Source organism: Mus caroli, unplaced genomic scaffold (genome assembly GCF_978045245.1).
Source record: "Mus caroli unplaced genomic scaffold, Mus_caroli_1 scaffold_5, whole genome shotgun sequence".
Classification (NCBI taxonomy): domain Eukaryota; kingdom Metazoa; phylum Chordata; class Mammalia; order Rodentia; family Muridae; genus Mus; species Mus caroli.
Genome location: NW_028227260.1, coordinates 151,473,556 through 151,495,316, shown reverse-complemented (window position 1 = coordinate 151,495,316; position 21,761 = coordinate 151,473,556). Strand labels below are relative to the sequence as shown.

The window sequence follows — 21,761 nt, the reverse complement described above, 5'->3', positions numbered from 1 at the left end:
ATTGATCTCCCTGTAGTTGGGAGTCACGAGTGGTTGTGAGATGCCTGCTATGGGTGCTAGGAATAAAATCAGAATCAAATGCAGGTCCTTAGCAAGAGTAGCACATGCTCTTAACTACCAAGCTACCCTTCAAACCCCGGAGGAACATTTTAATCACCCATCCTATTCCTCATTTGAAGCAATTGTAAGCAGTAAGTCTGCCAAAGGTTACTATCATACACCATTAAGAACTCAGAGAGAGGGCTGGAGAGATGGCTCAGCGGGTAAGAGCACCGACTGCTCTTCCAAAGGTCCTGAGTTCAAATCCCACAACCTCATGGTGGCTCGCAACCATCCATAATGAGATCTGATGTCATCTTCTGGTGTGTGTGAAGACAGCTACAGTGTACTTACATATAATAATAAATCTAAAAAAGAAAAAGAACTCAGAGAGAAAAATGCAGCCCCTAGCTCATTCCCATTATCAGGGAATGATTACTAATACACAGAGCATGGAAGAAGGCATAAGAAACGGAGCAGCAAGTGTCTACAAAGCCTCAGAATTATCAGCTGTCCCTCATTTGTCTCCTTATAGTTAAAAACCACCACTGTAGCTGGGGATACAGCTCAGCAATAGAAATTTTGCTAAGAATATGCAAGGTCGTAGATTCCATCCCCAGAATCAGCCAGGGGTGTGTGTGTGTGTGTATGTGTGTGTGTGTGTGTGTGAGAGGGGAACCACTGAATCTATTAAGTGTAATTATTAGTATTCCATAAACATTTTTAAAGAAGTGAGGCTGGTGGTGGTTTTCAGTTGCTTTCAAAATACTTTAGATTTATTTTGTTTTTAACTATTTTGCCTGCATGTATGTATATGCACATGTGTGCCTGGTGCCTGTGGAGGCCAAGAGATCATCAGATGCCCTGAGACTGGGGCTGCAGATGGTTATGAGCCATCATGTGGCTGCTGGGAATTGAACCTGGGCCCGCTGCAAGAGCAACACGTGCTCTAAACCACTGAGTCATCTCTCCAGCCCCCAGGTCTCTTTTAAAACAATTCCCCAAGTCCCACACCGTGCCCTTGTGTTTTTGATGGTGAAAAATCAACACTCGAAATGTTCAAGGTCTTCAGAAACAGACTTGAATCAAGTTGGATAAGGCTGTGCTTTATTTCATGCATAATTACAAATCTGTGCTAAGTGAAAATGTATAAAGCAATGGCAACCTAGGTTTAAGCCACACAGAGAAAGGGCTGGACGATCCCATTAACCCTTCTGCTAATGTCCATTCCATTGCCTTCAACTAGATTGTTTCCATTTCTTAACACTTTGCATAGCACTTACTTGTCAAAGTGCTTTCCATTCATTGTCTCAGTTTATCCTCACAACAACCCTGTGAGGTAGGTAGGGCAATTTACACTATCCCCATTTTGCAGATGGGAACACTGAGGCACAGAGCGGTTAAGATCTTGAGGCTAGTTAGTAGAAGCATAGGGAATACAAACCAGGTCACCTAACTCCCCAATCTTTTTTTTTTTTTTTTCCTTTTTACACTATGTCACTATACATGACCAGGGAGCAGAGCAGAGTGAGCAGTAAGCCACAGTTTTGGATCAGGCTATGTCTATGAGCAGGTGAGGATAAAGGTACAAAAGCGTGGCTGAAAGATTGGCAACCCTCTAATAAAGAACTGGTCTGAAGAGCTCAGCACCAAGCTTCCGGTGGAAACTCGGGACTGTATTAGCTTTGGTTGAAGCTCATTTCCGGATGCCAAGCAGCTACAGATATCTACACATAAGCTTCAGCGGAACTGTGACCAAGTCTTAGGAATTCAAATTCCAGTCAGACAGATGTGTCTTTGGCTACTGCGACTGAAGCCAGCCCTCCAAATGAGCTTCCTACAGAGAACTTCACATGGTGTCCATGGGCTGGCCCCTGGCCCCTCTGATCCTCCTGGCTTCAATGGCTCACCCAATAGCTGGTATATTTCCCATGGCCAGAAATGAATGGGCAGAGGTATAAACAGGAGGCTGGCCTTGGTCAAATCAATAAGAGTCATCATCATGACATCAGAGTCACCCTCTGGTGACATGACCAAGATGCTGTCAGGCCCAATTCCTTTCTGGCCTGTACCTGGATAGCAGCATAGCTTCAAAAGACAACGTTAGAGAATACAATATTAAACATATAGTTTTATCTTGAATGGAATACAATTTAATCATCACACAGTCCCAAAGGACCAAATATATAGCTTAAAAAAAAGTGAATACTTATATATAAAAAGGCAGGACAATGGAGAAGAAAGAAAAGTGAAAGGGAAGAAAGAGGACGAGGGACAAGGACCAGATATTTTGAGGTACCCTCTACTTGATGGCAAGGCTGAACACTACCACTTTGATTAAAAACAAAAACAAAAACAAAAAAACACAGGTTCTGTTTTCTTCTCCATTTCACTAAATGGCATTTTTTTTCTCATTAGATCCTAAACTACTTCTTAACCCAGCACATCTGAACTAATGTATAATACAGCTAAAGCCCTCGGCACTCCCAGTAAGGATTTCTGGCTTTGGCCCTTAGTGTGGACTGAGCAAACTGCCAATGGCCTCTCACCAGCTGGGGAGGTTCCATTCTCTGTCCTTGGGGGGGGGGGTCATCGCATCTCTACCCACCACAGTCATATTGAAACAACATGGTCAGAACAATGGGAAGAGAGCTGAAGGTAGGATATGCATGGTAGGAGGAGCAAAGGAAGAGGCAGAGGCAGACTGCCCTTTTGCCTATCTGTACCATCACACAGGTTCTCCTCAAAAAGCCAAACATTAGTCAGGGCATCATTTGACAAGTGTGCACATGCAGGCCAAAGACCCTTTGGTAGCAACTTAGAGGTAGGAAGTTTTAACTGTAAGGTTGGGCTGGACAGGGTAACCGGATAGGCCCCATGGGGTGGAGGAGAAAGAGGCAAATGAAAAAAAGGAAGGAAGAAGGAAGGAAGGTCCATATATCACATCCTTCTTGGAGGATTTGGCAAAATCCTACCGACACCATGGGAAAATCTCCTTTTCTTCCCTTTATCTCTTTACAACATTGCCCAGATGCAGTTACTTAGGAAGGAGAATGTGGCCAGCATATGGATGGGGAGTAGCTTGAAACTGTGAATCACATTTTTCCAAGAGCTTCTCTCCTTGGAACAAATGGCTGATCGGGAAGCAAAGGCCAGCAACGGTCCAGCTCTGCTGTGCCCACTCATCTCCAACCCTGCCCCAGCTCCTGAGCTGCAATGGGAGAAAGCAGCTTATTTTCAATATAGAATAAGGACACAGTAGGGAAGAGCTTAAAACAAAAATGGTCAAATGTTTATCATCTAGACATTCAGATGATGTGTTCCTCCTCAAGGTTTGACTGTCTCCATAAAGCTAGACTGCTGTTAAGCCAAATAGTGCTTTGAGGCTTTAGTTCATATGGGAATCCTGGACATGACTGGCTTCCTTCTCCCTTTGGGGCATGTGATTAAGCCCTCTGCCTACCTTATGCTAATATGTATGGACGGGGGGGGGGGGGGGGGGGGACGGGATGGCTTTCTTCATACCATCAGGCACCACCCAGACAACCCCAGAGGAGGTTGCAAACATTAAGGTTTTAGAACAGTAATGTTGAGCCCACGCATTCAGAGGCTAATCCCTTTAGAAAGGCCCCTGCTCTTCCTGCAAAGACTTTCAATTTAGACATTAGTGCCAAAACAATTGGCCTGCTTTGCAGTTAAACCAGCAAATTAATTGTTTGCTCTGCCAGCTGGCCAATTCAAAGTATCATCAATTTTAGCTAATCCACCAGAGGCTCTCTATTCTGTGGACTACATCAGCTCTCCTCTGCAGCTGGGCTAAGCCAGGACACTGGAACCAGAGAGAGCGGGGAGGGTGTTTCAATTTGGCTGTTTCTAACCAAATATCAAAGTAGAAATGATCTCTAATAGCGATTATTTCACATCACCAGTCCTCTGTTTGTTAATCTCCAATTGAGCTCACTATGCAATCTCTCTCAGCTTCATTAAGCTCTTTCCATTGAAGGTGTAAAGATATAAAATTTAGCAGTTAAGACTATTAAAAGATCCATAAATCTAGCCCTCACAGCTAGACTTCCTCCAGATATAGTGCTTAGGAAAATTCACACTCTTGAGGCATTTATTGGCATTCTTCTGTAAACACTTTCCTTACATCAGGCTATTTCCTTTTCCAGTACCAAAATAAACTTGTCTCAATTCACTTGAAAAGCTTCAATTATCCAGTATTTTACCCTTGAGGTATGTAGTCACTTGAGGCTACTGACGGACTTACCTCTATTGGCTTTGCGTTTTGTTGTTTTGTTTTGTTTTTAGGAATATCTAATTGATGGAATGGAATGGCAATGACAGGAAAGAGCCCCCTTTACCTCAAGACAAGAGCCACTGTGTGTCCAGGTGCTAGGCTAGCAATCTTGGAGAGTACTCCTGTCGGAACGCGTTAACCTTTGAGCTAAACCATAAGATCAGACAGACAATGGACACCATACACTACAGCTATTTCTAGCATACAAGCTGCAAGGATTCCTGAGAAACTAAGATTAATGAATGATATTTCTAAGGAGTGAGGTATCAAAGGGATGTTGTCAAATTATTTGGAGGGCCTACTGGTGCTTAGCATCTAGAAAGTATCTGTTCGCACAGTGTTATCTGATTTCTTAGATTTATTCTCTGGAGTAGCACCTTAACACTGGCTCGTCTAGGTACAACAAAAAGAAAGAACTAGAAGAGATACAAAGGCAAACAAGATACTCTCCATGCCACCACCGCTGCTCTCTGAGATAGGACCAAACCTTCCCTTGCCATCAAATAGCAGACACAGTAATGTTTCCTGCAAACCTTCGTGAGGCAGGATCACTAAAGAAAGGTACTGACTGAACCTGCAATCCACAGACAAGAACTTTGATCTCCACATAATACACTAGGTGCTCATGCAGTGGCATGGAAAGAACAAGACAGAAAGTCACGGAGCTGTGATGATGATACCATGTACCTCTGAAGCATCGTTTTCATTAAAATGCCAGAAGAATATACTTAAAAGGAGAAACTCTCGTGGCTACCTTGATATAGTAAAGATAAAAACCAAAATATGTCTTGGATAATAAAGGACTTTCTGGTTTGAGAACAATAAAAAACTGGGGGTTAAGAAAAAAAGTTCTTGACTTGGGGACCAACAACTTTTAAAATGAGGTACACTGAGTTGCTGGGGAGGAGTGGGTTATTCACAGGGATGTGCCAGGGGCTGCTGATCCTGTACTAGAAGGATAGCGGGAGAGATTAGGAATAGGCTTGTAAGATAAACAAGGCTGAACTCTCACCCAACAACATAGTCTCACTGCCATGGGCATCTGAGAGGGAAACGGAGGCATGGCAGTAGCAATGGGGCCACATGGCAAACAAAAAGGCTGTGTGGGTGTCACCTCTAGTCCAAGTGCTGTGAGACTGCTGAGCCTTGGCTTACAATTTAACTAACCCTAGTAGGTATTTTTGTTGTTAATAGGAATGATTAACTAAGCTGACTGCTCCATCCTAAAGAGGAGTCTGTGCTGAGAAGAGAGGCAAACAGAATGGAGGGAGAGTAATTGCACATGGATAAAATGATAGAAAATGAAAGGGTGGTTGGAATGCTGGTGGTGGCTTGTGAATTCCACCAGGTGTTTCTATAATGTGATTTTTCTAAACTGCCACAGATGTGGTAGGAAATTGAGACAGGCACCTTTTTTTAACTGGGTACAAGCACCTTTGGTGTCATCAGGCCTCATCCCTACACCTAGGTTTAAGGATGGCTCTGCATTCTAGTTAGGTTTCTAAGGATGGCACCTCAAGGTAATTGCAGTTGCCTATCCCGTTCCAGTTCCTTCTATACACGTGGAAGTATCTCAAGCCTGCTTCATGCTCACAGGAACAATGGCCTGTTGTGCATCCGCCACACTGGGTGGAGCACAGGCGTCCAGTTATTTTAGTACTGGTGGTCTTTTCAAAGAAATGCACCGGGATGCTAATGTAGCTCTGAATCTTCCCCACTTTCCCAGTATTCAGCCTAGACCCAGTTCCAGATACTGTTCTTATTCCAGAAGCCTGAAGCAGGAGCATCCATGGAAGTGGCATCTGGGTATGAGATTGGGTTAGGACTTCACATACCGTGACAATCCTAGCCACCGACTTTTGCTCAGAACTTATCTTCATTTCAAGAAAACTGGAATAAATGGTTCCTAGCTACTAACAGATTTCTAACAAAGTCCTCGTCTACTAGTTAGCATTGCCATTTGGAAAAGTAGCCTTTCTTCGGCCAAGGAGAAAGCTCTGTAACTTAACTTTGTGCACTTCAAAAGACCAAGACAAGCAGGCCCCCAAAGTCAACCCCTCTACTTCACTTGGGGCAGACAGACCAAAGCAGCACTGTCCTCTGCTGAGAAGGTAAACGTAACAAACTAATAATGCTAAATACTGTAACAGGAGTAAGAATCAAGTGAATCTTCACAGTCTCGAAAATGCCATTGCGATTTCCTTCTGGCTTGCCTTTCTGTGGCTTGAAAGGCAAAGCCCCTTAGGTCACACTTCATTTCCCATCAATGACAGTTTAGTCTCCCTCCAACACAGGATTTTTTACCATGAGTTTCCTGCAGACTATTTGTCAGAATAGTTGGAATTTTTCTTGCATAGTTTTCAGTGATTGCATATTGGCTAACGATTATTTTTAAATTAAAAAAAAACTATTTTAAAGAACAAACATAATTAAACCGTAGCCATCTTGTTTACTCTTTCGTGAACCCTTCCTAATGCAGTATCACAGAAGCCTAACTGTATTTTCTCCTAAAGAGATTATTTTCCAGAAATTATGTAGTGCAACCGATTAACTTGTAGGAAACAGACAACACACTAATATGACTTCACCATCCAAATATGGGAAATGTGTTTTGGGTACCCAGTTAATAAAATATATCCATGGTCCACAATGTCCTTGTGTTTTATATCCACAACAAGCCCATGATTCTAGTTGAAGAGAATGGAATCAGGGTCTTGGTTTGCCATCTGTGCTATATGCTTTAACACATCCTTTTTGGTGATGATTCCAAGTAAGCGCCTGAAAGACAAACACATAAAAGAAAACCAAAGTAAAGGTACAATGAAAATTGTGTTCTTAACTAAAGGTGATGCCTGTCCTCCCTTAATCCTTCTCAACTTTGTCTTTGTCAACACTATCTGTATTTGGAGAACAATGAGCTAACAGCGGGATGTTTAGGCCAGACTAATGGATCAGCACACACTGATCCATTAGTCTGTCCCTAAATACACTTCTACATCTAGGTCTCAGGGCCCACATTTTCCTCTGATTTAAATATCACTCTCTAAACCTATGAATGGTACCTACTTACTATGGCCCTGTTCAAATGCTCCCCCCCCCAACCCCAAACATCCCTGGTCCTATGAGCCAGCTGAGACTCTGCCCTGCCCCCAGCAATGGCAGGCTCTGTGCAGGCTCATCTATGGCCTTTATTCTTTTTGCTTTTGCCCTATGACCATTTGTGTGTTCCTGCCTTCTCTGTAACCATGCACAGTCCTTCCTCAAGGACAGAGAAATGTTTATTTACTTTCATGTCTCCCCAGAATCTATGGAGTATCTATCTTCTTACACGAGTTAGGGTTTCAGTAAATGCTGAACATATACCTATTAGAGAACTTCTTCTGACTCAGCTCTGGTAAAGCATTTACTATGCCATCTCTAAAGTTTAGAAGCAGGAGAAGTTCTTACAGAGTTGTTAAGTTAACATAAAGTGTTAAAAACAAGACAACCTATACCCTTTTCCAATAACAATAGCAGGGCTTCTTTGCTAGAAAGCATGTATTCCAGGAAGGAAAGAGCCTTGGGCTTGGAAGTTCAAAGACTTGTGATTCTCCTGTCTCTACTACACAAGTCCTGAGATTACAGGTATGTGGTACCATCCTGGTCAACAATCTCTTGAAACCATGGCTTTGGTTACTCAAGACTAACCATAGTCTGAAACCACAGTACAAAACATAAGCTTTTTTAAGAGGACGAGGAACTCTGCATCCCGAAAACTTGTATGATAGTGCATTGTTATAATTGTCCTACCTTCTCTTTTTTGGTTTTTTTTACTGACTATCTGACTTAAAAATTAAGCTTTCTCATAGCTGTGTAAATATACAGTGAAAACACATTTTATATGAAGGTTAGTACTAGCTACAGTTTCAGGTTTCCAGTGGTGATCTTGGAAGGCATTTCTCAAGGGCTGGAGGGGCCACTGTACATCTCAGACACCATTACAATTTCAGTGATGCCTGTGCACAAGAGCACGGATCCTTTCTTAGTGGAGAATCTGAGTTACTGATAATATGCAACTAATAGTTTGTACCTCTCAAACATATTCTCTCCCCTGAAGGATACAATCACATCTGCCTCCTTCTTGAGGCTTCAAAAGGGCCTAGAAGTCTTTGTTTATTTGGGGCTGGGGAGGCTCTCCCCTTTACCTCTCTATTTAGTTTCTCCCACATTCCAATCTACCTTTACTCAAGGGTGCTCACCCATTGTGTGTAACCAGGCACTGGCGCAGTCCCAGCTTGCGGAAGATATCCACTACGATCTCCATTGGCGTAAGGTCTGTCACAGTGAAGGGGCTGAGATCCAGGATGTTCCGAAGCTTCAGGGTAGGTGGGGTGTATGGAGGCATTGGAGGCGAGTGCTCCGTGAAATAAATGATGGAAGTGCTCACAACCCCGTCCTGTTTCTTCCGAGCATTTTCTGTGGGAAGAGAAGGAAATGAAAAGTAGAAAGCTGAAGTGCTACTTCTCCATTCTGTCCTTTAACTGGACCTCTCTCTTCCTTCTGTGTCCCTGATTTCATGTCCAGCTATCAAGTGCCTTTATCCCTTTCCCAAAATCCTTACCAATTGAAATAATGAGATCTCTTCGAAGAACAAAGCCTACAAGTCTTTGCGATTCTCGGGACACTACCACTGGAAAGCCACTGTACGTGGTTTCACTGATTATGGTCTCGACATCTTCCACAGTCATACTGTCCTGAGTAAGGACAGTCAGCAAGGGATCATTTCTCCGGGGCTTCATCACATCCATTGCCAGAGTCTTATGAGCAAATTCTTCTTTGGCTTCAAGAAAGGGGTATCCATTGAGACGGATGTGGGCATCATAAATGCCCTCTCGCCCAAGAGCATCGGCCACCCACTTGCTTGTCATAGCTGCAGCCATCAGAGGCACAATATATTCCAGGCCACCAGTCAGTTCAAACATTATGACAACAAGAGAAACAGTCATGCGAGTCACCCCACCTACAAAGCAAACAGACAGAGGAAGCAAAGCATGGGAGTCAGTACAATTGCAGGCCTGCTGCAGGTCCCGTACAGAAAACCACTAGAGGCTAGGACAGGACCTCAGCAATAACGACACAGATTCCAGACTGCATTAAAGCAAGGCTCTCCAGTAGACATGACTTCAATTTCTCAAAATAACAAAGGAAAAGCAGCCTTATAGGTTAAAAAAAAAAAAACAACAAAACAATCAAGCAACAACAACAAAAAAAACAAAACCAAAAAAGTACATCATTGCTTTTTTCCCTAATTGCACATGCTCATTATAAAAATTTAGCTGTCAATAAGCAGAATAAAATTTTCAAGTTTTTTTCTAATACAAAAACACGTATTTTTACATATGTGAGCTCATATAACGTTTAGTTCCTTACCATACGTTTTTCTCCTGTTGTATGTTTGGAATAGTCAACATTATTACCAATTTAAAATTATATTAATGAAAAATTAAAAAGGTTGGGACAAGAAGAACGCTCCATTGCAAAAGCTACCTGCTGTCGAGTCTGATAAACTAAGTTTGACCTCCAAGGCACAGGCTTACCCCTTCCCACCATAAAATAAACGTAGGAAAGAAACTTCAACATCACATTGAAAGATGCTAAACACATCAGCAACCTGTGGTGCAGATCTGCAATTCTAGTTTTTCAAGTGGTGGAGGCAAAAAGGCTCACATGTGCGTGCTGGAAGAACTTAATGAGAGCTTAAGAAAAAAACTGAAAAGAAGGCTTAGAATATAGTATACTCATGGTAGAGAGCTTGCTTAGCAAGTAGCGTAGTTTGCTTTAATCCCTAGCAACACACACAAATATATGTTTAACAGAACAGAATCATGTTTAAAGGCTGTATAATGTAATATATGGATGGAGCATAATGTATTATACAAGTTCCCGAATGTTCAAATTGAAGTTGGTACTCACTGCTGGGCACAGGGGCTAGTTTGGTGTACAGACAAGGTCTTACTAATGTAGGTTAGGCAGGCATGGCACTTGAGATCCTCCTGGCTTAGCCTTCCAAGGGCTGACTACAAGCATGTGCCACACCTGCCTAATTTTTGTTCTTACAAATAATACTGCATTACACATTGATACACATTCTTATGCAGCTATCTCTGTCTATATTTCTGATGAATTCTCCTATGTAAGAGATTAAAATTACCTTTGTTAAAATGTTTGAGAAATAGTAAACCAAGAAAAAATGGATAATCATGCCCCCCAAAATCCCACTCTGCAGTCTACTGTGTTTCTTAGTATTCTTCATTTGTATGTCACTGGCAGGGTGACTTCTTTGAAGCAAACACTACTCACCTAAGCAGGCAGCAGCCCCAACCATGGCATAAAGGCCAGGGGTGATACAATCAGCTCCCTGACTACACCAGCTATTGAAGATGCCCCAGTCGTGGTGGTAATAAGCCAGTTGCTCCATTCCGACTCCTAAAAGACGGCCTGCTATAGCACCGACAGCCATGCTGGGGATAAAGAGACCAGAAGGAATCTGCAAAGAGAAAGCACAAGGTGGTTAGGGAAAAATGGTACAGTTCTTAGCATATGGTAGGGTAGAGGATTGACCCTCTGCGAAGCAAACAGGCCAACGACACTTTAACTATGCACTATGCTACCAAGTGGCTGCAAAGACTTGTATGACACTACAGGGACTAGAGGTTCTCTGGGACGTGCAGGCAAGGATGACTTCGAAGCAGCTTACCCTGATTCGGGGTCCATCAGGCAAGAAGCCTGAACTCTCCAGACCAACACAAAATGGAGGCAGAAATTAGGCCTTTCCCAAAGAAAAAGGAAAATAGATGGAATTTCTCATATATGCAGACATTCTCCCCAATTCTGAATTTTTATCAGCAACAATCTACTCTTTCTTGACTATTGTGTTCTATGCTGGATGGTCTACATATAAGATTTGATAGATGTTCTATAATAGCCCCAGGAATTAGACATTTATTATTCCTCAATGACAGACACCAAGGCTTAGAGAGGTTAAGTCATTTACCTGAAGTCAAAAGTTAGTGAATATTAGCACTGGTATTTTCATAAAATCCTTATAATGACACTTATATATAGCATCCTAACCCATCACCCACACCAAAAAGATGGCACAGAAAAAGTTTCCATTGACCCTCTAACAACACAACAGAAAATTAAACAAAATTTTAAGCTGCATGCTTAATCCAAACACATTCATCGCCTTCCTGTTTTGTTCCTTGGCTTCTAGGAATTATTGCGATTAAGAAAGGAAGTGATGTAAACACAATCAGGACGGCTCATGGCTCTCAGTGTGTATGTGGTATTTGAATGCAACCGAATGTGGTTATGTCTGAGGAGCTATGGATTCCCTTTCAATAAAACAGCGAAACAATGTTGAAAGTAGCCCAAGAAGCACCCAGAAAGTTTTCGGTTTTTTTCCTAGCCCTGGCTCAAATATCTTTCTATGGAGAAGATAGGGGGTGGTTTGGTAGGGGGAAACAAAGGATGAAGAAAAACCTAGCATGGACTTTTAACTGATTTTCTATTTTCAGTTCCTCCAAAACATGGATAACAAGTATTAAAGGTGAAGATCTTCTTTGAAGTAAGACATAATGATTGTACATATTTCTTAAGTACTGTAGAATTGGATACATGTATACAACATGCAATGATTGAATCGGAATAATTACTGTATCTATCATGTAAATATTATATCTTTGTCCAAGGAACATTCAAAATCCTCTCTCCATTTCTGAAATATGCAATCAATTATAGGTATTGTCACTTTACTTTGCAATAGAGCACTAGACCTGCTCCAGGGATGACTACCTGTAGCTTCTCCATGTAAGAATGTGCTTTGATTGGCATCCACACTGCCTGTGATATGTGAGGGGGCGTATGTTTGTGTGGAGGTCAGAAGACAACTTTCAGAAGTTAGTTCTTGCCTTTTACCATGTGGGCTTTGGGAAATGAACTCAAATCTCCAGGCTTGGTAGCTAGAACTATTGCTGCAGAGCCATTTCACTGGTCAGTGTTGTAGGATTTTGATAGCTTAAATACTTTAATATTAACATGTGAAGTGGATTCTACTGGTTAACAAGTAAGCACTGATAGTAACTGTAAAAAATTCACTTAGCCATGTTGGGTTGAACTTTATGAAGTTGCTAAAAACTAAAATCTGGTGAAGATGGTAGAACATTGGCAACCTCATGGAGTTCAGGCTAACAGTATGTTAGTCAGACATTGTATTTTGATAGAAGATGTTCTAAATGAATACCCCACTACCCTTTTTATGGGAAAAATGTTTTTACATAGAAAAGGAAAAAATATATTCCCCTTAAAAATTCATCAGTGAGGTTTGCATTTGACCTAAATAAAGGTTATCAATGAGCTGAGACAATGTTATCACTGTCCACCAAGTCATGAGGACATTTGGAGATAAAGGGGCTTCTGGGGAAATCTGACACCACATGAACTATCAGGATTGTAGGTTGCTTTGGCTTTGCCCTCCAAAGCCCACATCCAAACAGAACATTCACACAGAATTCGCCCAGAGAATTTCTCACCTTCATGCCAAAGGTGAATATAGTAATGACTATTTTCAGTATGAGTGTCAGAGCTAGCTGCCACATGGCACTGTAGACGCCCACGCCAGCAGGTCTGTCAGGCAGCTCACCGCCTTTGCTTGTGTTGAAGTGGTTCTCATAATCACAGAGCTTGGAGGAGTCCAGGAGGCCGCAGTCATTGAACAGCTCAGAAATGAGCTCACTTGTGCTCATCCGGGTATATTCATTGGGGAAAGCCAAGATGGCAGTGATGGCTGTCACAATGAGTACCTCGACGACAGGATACTTGCCCAACTGTGTGGTTTTACGCTTCCGACACCAGGCAATGTTTGTGCGGATAAACAGAGCTCCCCAAAGGCCACCGAATATGCCTAATACAATGAATGGCACGAGCTCAAAGAGATGCCACGGGGTGTGGAACTCCACATAAAACAGAACTAAGCGGCTGTTTCCAAATGGATTGATGGAGCGGAGTGTGAACGCTGCCACCAGAGCAGCGAAGAAAGAACGCCATAGTGTTTTGAGGGGAAAGTAGTAGCTGACCTACAAGACAGAAGGTGAGAAAGCAAACGTGGTCAGTATGCCAAAATGGCTTCAAATGAAATGATGGGGCTGCTGACATTATAGTCAAGATTGAAAACTTTCCAGAAATGTCTGGTTACGTGCCAAAGGACCAAGTTGGGCAGAATACCCAGGGACTGCAACATACATAGATACTGGTCAAGACTTCTAATATAAAGGCATATGCATGCTGTACAGACAAAAGTCATTGTTACCTCTTCCAGGCTGAATAATACTCCACCAATAGGGGCCCCAAAGGCTACAGATACACCAGCAGCCGCTGCTGCTGATAAGACCTACAATCCAAAATATAAGATCAGCAATGGAAAATATGGCTTTTTTACATTCAATCACATTTTTAAAAGCAATGTTCATAGGCACAAAGAACTAAAAAACAAACAAACAAACTCTGCATGGCTAACCAACCACTTCCACATAAGCAAGACTAATTAGATTCAACAGGTTATAGTGAAATGTGCGTGTAAGCAGTAATCAACGGAGAAAGGTACCATCAATTTGGGAAGAAGCGAGTGGAGCAGATAGAAGAGCATGGAGAGAGGAGAGGGGAAGGGTGTACTTATATTTTAATAAAACATCTTAAAAGGAGCAAAAATACAAAATTTATATGATCTATAGCATAAATAGTGATATGTACTTGGAGGGCAAATACTGTATGCTAGATGTTGACAATACACATGGTTCCTGTGTTTAAACAAAAAACAAATGGCCTTCACTGTGTGATCAAGGCATGTGTTTAATTCTAAATTGAGGCCCCGTTGCCAACCTTCCTTGTGTAGTAACTGAACTTCAGTCTGGTGAGCAAGATAAAGTACTTTGCTGTGCTGTTTCACTAGCACACTGTTTGGTTTATTTTATTTTCTGAAATTGTAATTATATCATTTCCCCCTTCCCTTTCCTCTCTTCAAAAACTCCCATGTAGTCCTTCTTGCTCTCCTTCAAATTTACGGCCTTTTTCTTTTTAAAAACTAATTTTCATTACATGCACATATGTCTATGTATACACACCGACATTTCTAAGTTGAACCTGCTCGGTCTGTATAATGCCATTGTATTATGTTTTCAGAGCTGATTGCTCAGTACTGAATAAGCTATTGCCGTGCTCAGCCTTGAGAAAGACCACTTCTCCCACTTCTCAGCAGTCCTGACTTGTATGCAGGTCCTGTGGGCTTTCTCCTGAGGCCAGTTTAGGAAACATTTTAATGAGATATTATAGAAGGCTCTAGTGACATAAAAGCAGTTACAGTTTAGAATTGCCTACCCCTGTAGCCTATCCTAGTCTCCGTGGCCTATAGAGACATAAATAGAGACAACTAGATTTTTAAGGGCAGAGAGGACAGATTGCAAGGAAAGTGAAAGGAATAGAGCATCAGCAGGAAAGAGAGACAAAAGGGGGTGGGTGGGACAACAAGTGGTGTTTAGAGAGGATTGCCCTGTGTGTGGAGGCATGGGCATGGGGAATGTACAGGACTCACACTAGTGATGGAACAGACTAGAAGGAATAGGAACAAGTCATTTCCTTCAATACTAGTAGCTGTGGAGAGAGATGATTTCAAAGCATAAAATTGAGCAAAATTAAGAATTTCAAAGAATAAAATATTTCTTGACAAAATAAATGGTTTTTTGGCTTTCTAGTCCGGGTTTCTCCAGGACTGGCAGACCATCTAGGGAAATTAAGGAGTGCAAGGAGGGAGAGCTCTGGTGCTAACCTGCAAAACAGTGAGAGCTTTGAAAAGTTGCAGCTCAAAAGACTGTCATTTGAGAAGGATAGGGAAGCCAAAAGTCAACTTGTAAAAGGAGATTTTCCTGGATATGTTTAGGATGAAATTGGAGCGGGACGGGGAGGAACAGGACTCTTGAGTTTTATATTACTGAATGGAATCTCTGCACCCCCTTCCAACTCAGATCTGCTTTATTTCCACCGGTCTGCTCACTGTGATAAGGCCGCTGCTTATGAACCACAAGATAAGATAACTTGCACGAGGCCCTGGGTTTAGACCCCAGCAACACAAGGGGAAAAAAATTCAGGATATATCTGTGTTATGGAAAATAGAGTGAAGATCCAGATGTTCAGAAGAGTCCGTGTCTGGCAAATTTCAGAAAAACAGTTCAGCTTTTATAAGGAATCTAGTTTCAAGCTCAACTCGATCCCTGTAAGGTAGCAACAACCAACACCATTCCTGGCCCTTAGAATGGTATTCTTTTCATGATTTTACTTGTTTAATAGCTTGTTTAATTTCACATAGCTTCTCTGTCCCTCTACCATATGACAGTCTACGTACACACCCTCTACCACTCCTGCTTGCTTTCCTCTCGTTTGACTATTCCAGGAACTTTCCCTATTTAATGGTCCAGCGTTTCAGTTTCCAGAGCCTGTGGTTAATCTTTTCGTGGTTTTTTTTTTCCCCTTCAAGAGAAATTGCTGGGTTCCAGTTTTACAAGAGCTCTTTTTTTAATAATAAAAATAATCTTGGCCTCAACTTATTCCATCTGTGATTTTTTTGGACCCTTCGAGGGAAAGCAAGCCAGAAGCACTGCTTCCTTGGGTCCTTAATTAATTATCGCACAATAAAGGTAACCAAGGACTTGGGACAATTTTTTTTAGAACATTCTTCCTCCTCAAAATAGTACACATTAACACCTGGCTGATTTGAGCACAGGCACAGAGATACTACTGTGGACACAGTTCATCTGAGCTGAAGCAAGCAGCAGGCAGAGAGAGAGAGAGAGAGAGAGAGAGGTCTAACACAGGAAGGAACTAAATCAAGTGTGGCATTTAGGAGCAAGAAAACTCTCGTTCGAAATGTGCTGTTTCTATTCACTCTTCTATCCACAGCAAGTTCCTCAAAAAAAGAAGTTTTTAAAAAGAAGTAACCACATATAAATACAATAAACAGCTCAAGTCCCCACTTCTCCTTTCCTTCTGTCCTCTTTCCCCATGCACCATAAGTCCATGCTTGTCACAGTTTAGAATAAACTCATTTCCAGATATTAGGGGGTTTTGCGAATGCTCATCTTCATGCACACTGGTAGGTACATGTGAGTGCAGGCACATGTATGCGCATGGGGAAGTCAACCTGCATCAGGCACCGTCCACTTGGTTTTTTGAGAAAATGTGTCTCAGCGGCCTGATACCTGCCAAGCAGACAAAACTGGCTGGCCAGTGAGCCCCAGAGTTTTGCTTGTCTCTACCCCCCTATTGCTGGGATTGGAAGTATGTACCACTTTAAAAAATGGGCTCTAAGGGACTGGAGAGATGGCTCAGAGGTTGAGAGCACTGACTATTCTTCCAGAGATGCTGAGTTCAATTCCCAGCAACCACATGGTGGCTCACAACCATCTGTAATAGGATCCTATGCCCTCATCTAGTATGTCTGAGGACAGTGACAGTGTACTCATATAAATAAATTTTTTTTAAAAAAATCATTTTTTAAACCTGGCAAACATGGGAGACTAGAACCCATTTTTTTTAAAAAAAGAGTTTTTTATTGACCCATATCACCCCAGCCCTAGATATGTTCTTCATAAGTACACAGGAATACATTTTTAAAAAATTATTCAAAATATGCCACAAATTAGCTTTAGTTTCTGCTATCTGTTGTCAGCAGTCCATGTCAATATACTGAGGGCCATCTCATTATTTTTAAATAGTTGCATAGTTTCCTATGATATGAGCAGAATACAGTTTTTTTGTTTTGTTTTGTTTGTTTTTCAAGACAGCGTTTCTCTGTATAGCCCTGGCTGTCCTGGAACTCACTCTGTAGACCAGGCTGGCCTCGAACTCAGAAATCTGCCCCCCAAGTGCTGGGATTAAAGGCATGTGCCACCACGCCCGGCCCAAAAAACAGTTTTTAATCAAGCCCCTATTTAATGACCTTTGGCTAATTTCAGACTTTTACAATATTAATAGCTTGTACTGAGTATCCCTAGACACCTGTGGATCTACACATACTAAGATGGCTAGAAGATGGACTCCTAGAACTGAACCTGCAGAACTAAAAGCTATTTGAATTTACCCTCATGAAATCCCCAAATTTTTATCTCTGAGAGCACAGTACTTCTGCTCCTGAGTGGGTTAGTGAGCACAGGGTGGAGGGTGGTGGTGGGTGGCTACTAAAGTCACATGTCCTTACCTCTCTACGCTTGGCTTCATTCTTCCGGTATTTGTTGAAGCAGTGGCACAGGATGTTCCCACAGCAGCAAGCCACGTGCACCAGGGGGCCCTCCTTGCCCAGGCTCAAGCCAGATGACACCGCCAACACCAAAGTGATAGTTTTGATGACAAGGGTCCACTTACCCAGATAGCCTCTAATAATGAAACCACTCAGGATGGTTTTGATCTGCAGGCCAAACACAGAGAGATTGGAAACAGACTACGTAAATAAACAGGGCTAAACAGTTCAAATCTACACTCCGCACAAGAACGCTATCACTCCTCAGCAAGTGACATATAAGTAAGTACGTGTCCCAAGAGGGATCTCACTATGGGATCCCGGGATCTGGGGGGTGGGGTGGAGGAGTAAAGCACTGTGTGGCAGCTGGGAAGAGTCTATTGTAAGGCAGAGAGTGTATAGATGAAGAAGCAGGAGCAGCTGAGGAGAACAGGTACTTCCTCTGGTTATAAAATGTTCTAAGGATAAGGTCAAAGTTCAAGAAACAGCCTGAGGAGTAGATATAGCCTGGAGTATTTGCCAAAGAACTATGACTTAGTCAGAGAGCAGATAGGAACTAAAATTGTAGTTGCTCCAATGAAACAATCTGAGGCCCAAATAGGTAGGGAGGGGGATTTGGACCCCCTTCTTTCCTCTTCTAGACTTAAAGGGAAATTTACTATAAACACCCCCAGGCTCTGACCCTGATTAGCAGCAACCAAGCTATAGTATATGCAAGAATACACATATTTTGGCAAAAAAAAAAAAAAAAAAAAAAGGTTCCTACTGTACTCACCTCAGGGATTCCAGAACCACAGGCGTAAGGTGCAAATGCCTTGACAAGAGATACAGCCAGGAAAGCAAACAGAAGAGCCCAGAGGACGTACATGAAGTAATTGACTATGTAGGCAAAGGCTCCCTGGAACAACACAAAAAGATGGCAGTTTAGTGTAGATAGCTGGGTGAGCAGCTCTTCTCCGTGACTTTTTACCAGGAGAGCGGGCCAGGAAGAAAAAGAACAATAGTAAATTGCTTAAGGTCTCTCGGTACTGAAAATCACATGCCTTTCTGCAATCAAAGGAAATTCTTAGAGGATTGAAACCTGGAACCCTTCAAACATGATTTACTTTTGACTTCGAGATAATATCTCTCTATGTAGCTCTGATTGGCATACAGCAGTGGCTCTCAACCTTCTTAATGCCCCTACCCTTTAATACAGTTCCTTATGTTGTGGTAACCACCCCCCCAACCACTAAATTATTCTATTGCTACTTCATAACAATAATTTTGCTACTCTTATGAATCATAATGTAAATACGATTTCAACATTTCATGTTTCAACATTCCATACCCTTCCCTATCTGATATGTAGATGGTCTTTAAGCAACCCCTGTGGAAAGGTCACTCAACCCCTAAAGGGGTCGTGACCCATAGATTGAGAACCACTGGCCTAGAACTTGCTATGTAAACCAGGCTGGCCTCAAGGCCACAGAGATCCAACTGCTTCTAGCCAAAGGCAAAGGCCAGGGGGCCGAATTCTTGGCAAGGGAAGGCTCAATTAGTTTATGATGCAGGGTCTTGACATCCAGCCTTGTCTGGCCTCGAACATGTAGCAAGCCTCATGTCTCTGCTCCCAAGAACTGAGACTACACACGGAAACCATAACTGGCCCCAATTTACTTTTTATGAGTGTTTTTTTTTTGTCAGTTTTGCAGTCAAATACCTGTGATTCCATGTCAAATTTAACAAGAATTACGATAGCTTCCCTAGTTTCTGGAATGAGTGAACATTCCTTTACCCTTCCCTATCTTGGTGCTAAATTCTCACAGATTATACTAAAATTTCTAAACATTGGTTTGTTCCTTAATAACCGTTTACTCAGCATGTTAGTGTAAGTAGCAGGGTATTTGGTGGGGAGTGTTGTTTCATTTTGTTTCAGTTTTGAATTCTTAAGATTTAACCCCAAGTCTCATACATGCTAAAACACAAGTTCTACCACTGAGCTATACTCCTTCTAGCCTCCATGTTTGTTTATTTATCTGAGTTGTTGCCTTGAGACTAGTCTCAAGTAACCTGTGTTAGTCATTCTGGAGCAGAGGGAACCTCTTGAACTTGTTTAGCATCCTGCCTCCACTTCCCAAGTGCTCCAATTGTACCTATGAGCTACTATGTCCAGCTCTAGGGCGTGTGTACACACATATGTGTATCACACTCATGCAAGTGCCAGTGGAGGCCAGAATGTGGCATTAGGTCACCTGGAATTACAGGCAGCTTTAAGCTGCTGGATGTGGGTGACAATCAAACTTTGGTCCTCTAGCAGAGCAGCAAACACTCTTCACATTGAACCATCTCTTGATCCCACAGCCTTAATATTTTAATACATATATGCATAATGAAATGATTACTACAGTCACCCTCCATAATTATGCTTCTTTGAATGAATAGTACATTTTTAGTGTTTAGTATTCATTGTTTTGTTTTGTTCTGTTTTGTTTTTCCAGACAAGTTTTCCCTGTATAGCTCTGCCTGGCTGTCCTGGAACCAGCTGTAGATCCGGTTGGCCTTGAACTTACTGCCTGCCTCTGCCTCCTGAGTTCTCAACTAGAGTTCTCATTCCACCTAATTGCCAATTTATACCTTTGGCTGCCTTCTCACCATTTCCCACCCTTCCCTGCCCCTGTAACCACCATTATAGACTGTTGAGCTTCTAACAACTATTCCACATGTAATGATTACATCTTAGAGCGATTGCTACCACAGACACAGCAAGAAGTTTGTGAGTAGAAACTAACTAACCTGATAATTCCATGATGCTCCAAAAAATAAAAAGGGAATACTTATTTTCATAAGGACAGAATATGCTTTTGATACATATGTATAATGTGTATGTATGTATGTATGATAATGAAGTAGGACACCTTGAAACTTTAGTTTTGAGCACTAAGAATGATTCATTAACATTAAAGGGCTGGCAATGGGTGATGCTTTATCAAAAAGGAAAATGAACACCAGGGGTTATACTTCAGATGACGAGGTGGCTTTGCAAAACATCAAGCACTGTGAGAACTTAATGGCCTAGACAAGGAGAATCGGGACTCTGCAAGTTGTGAATTTGACACAACTTTTCCATGATCTTAGGTCCTCGGAGCACAATTCTTTCTTTGTCCTTTAAGAGTAGCTGGTGAGCCAGTGGGCTCTCGAGGTGGGAAACAAAGAGGGAAGGCAGTGGAAAGGAAAGCAGCAGAAGCTGCCAGAGGCAGGAACCAGGAGGCCAACCTCTTGGCAACAGAGGACTTCCAGTGTCACAAACTATTTCCCCCTCGGCAATGATTTCATTCACAAAAAGAGCCAAAGAAATCTGTAGTTTGAGCAAATCTTAAGCACTGCTTTACAAGGAACTCCTGGAACGGACCCATAATAAAGGGCTAGTTATTCAGGGACAGCACAAGGGAGCCGGCACACATCATCATAGATAGAATGACAGTTTTCTCGGCCTCCCTCTCTGCCCCCTTCTTTTGATTATCATTTGTACATATAGCTAGAGAAATGAAATGAGCTGGTGATCCTGGTCATGGGTAGAGAGTTCACCTAGCGTATTCAAGACCCCAGGCTCAACCTTCAGCACCACAAAAGCAAAACCACCAACAAAGAGAGGGAAATAATTTCTATGGGGGAGATATATATTATACATATATATTAATTTCCTGTAGTACCGTCATGCAAATATGCAAAGTGTTAACCATCGGAAGAGGCCAGATGAAGTGTTAAACATTTTTGATTATGTAACTGCCTTAAAAATAAGTGACTGGCACGATTGTTCAGTGGCTAAGGAGGCCTACTGTCAAGCCTGAAGACCTGAATTCAAATTCCAGAACAGACGTGATAGGAGAGAAAGTGTCCTCTGACCTCTCTACAAGCCATGGCATACATGTTCCCTCATACACGCACAGCAAGTATAGGAATCTATTTTTAAGTGTTTCCTGGAGCTGAAGAAATGCTTCAGTGGTTGCTGCTCATGCAGAGAGACTGGGTTCGACTCCTACTCCCCTCATGAGACAGCTTTCGATCATCCACAACTCCAAGTTTAGAGGATCCAATGTCTTTTTCTCGTCTCTATGG

At 42.1% G+C, this 21,761-nt stretch overlaps 1 protein-coding gene across 4 annotated transcripts in view; it reads right to left on the bottom strand.

Annotated features, from left to right (window-relative positions):
* Positions 1 to 1,106: 1,106 nt before the first annotated feature.
* The window catches only part of Clcn5 (Cl-/H+ antiporter 5), a 172,889-nt gene continuing 152,234 nt past the window's right edge, over positions 1,107 to 21,761 (bottom strand). For all 4 annotated transcript variants that reach the window (XM_029473283.2, XM_021152880.3, XM_085838302.1 and 1 more), the window contains 8 exons: positions 18,439 to 18,561; positions 17,625 to 17,831; positions 13,689 to 13,769; positions 12,913 to 13,455; positions 10,679 to 10,865; positions 8,940 to 9,338; positions 8,578 to 8,794; positions 1,107 to 7,117 (listed from right to left, as the gene is read on the bottom strand). In XM_029473283.2, the coding sequence (XP_029329143.1) occupies positions 7,027 to 7,117; positions 8,578 to 8,794; positions 8,940 to 9,338; positions 10,679 to 10,865; positions 12,913 to 13,455; positions 13,689 to 13,769; positions 17,625 to 17,831; positions 18,439 to 18,561 (1,848 nt within the window). In that variant the 3' untranslated portion in view covers positions 1,107 to 7,026. The remainder of the gene's footprint in view (positions 7,118 to 8,577; positions 8,795 to 8,939; positions 9,339 to 10,678; positions 10,866 to 12,912; positions 13,456 to 13,688; positions 13,770 to 17,624; positions 17,832 to 18,438; positions 18,562 to 21,761) is intronic.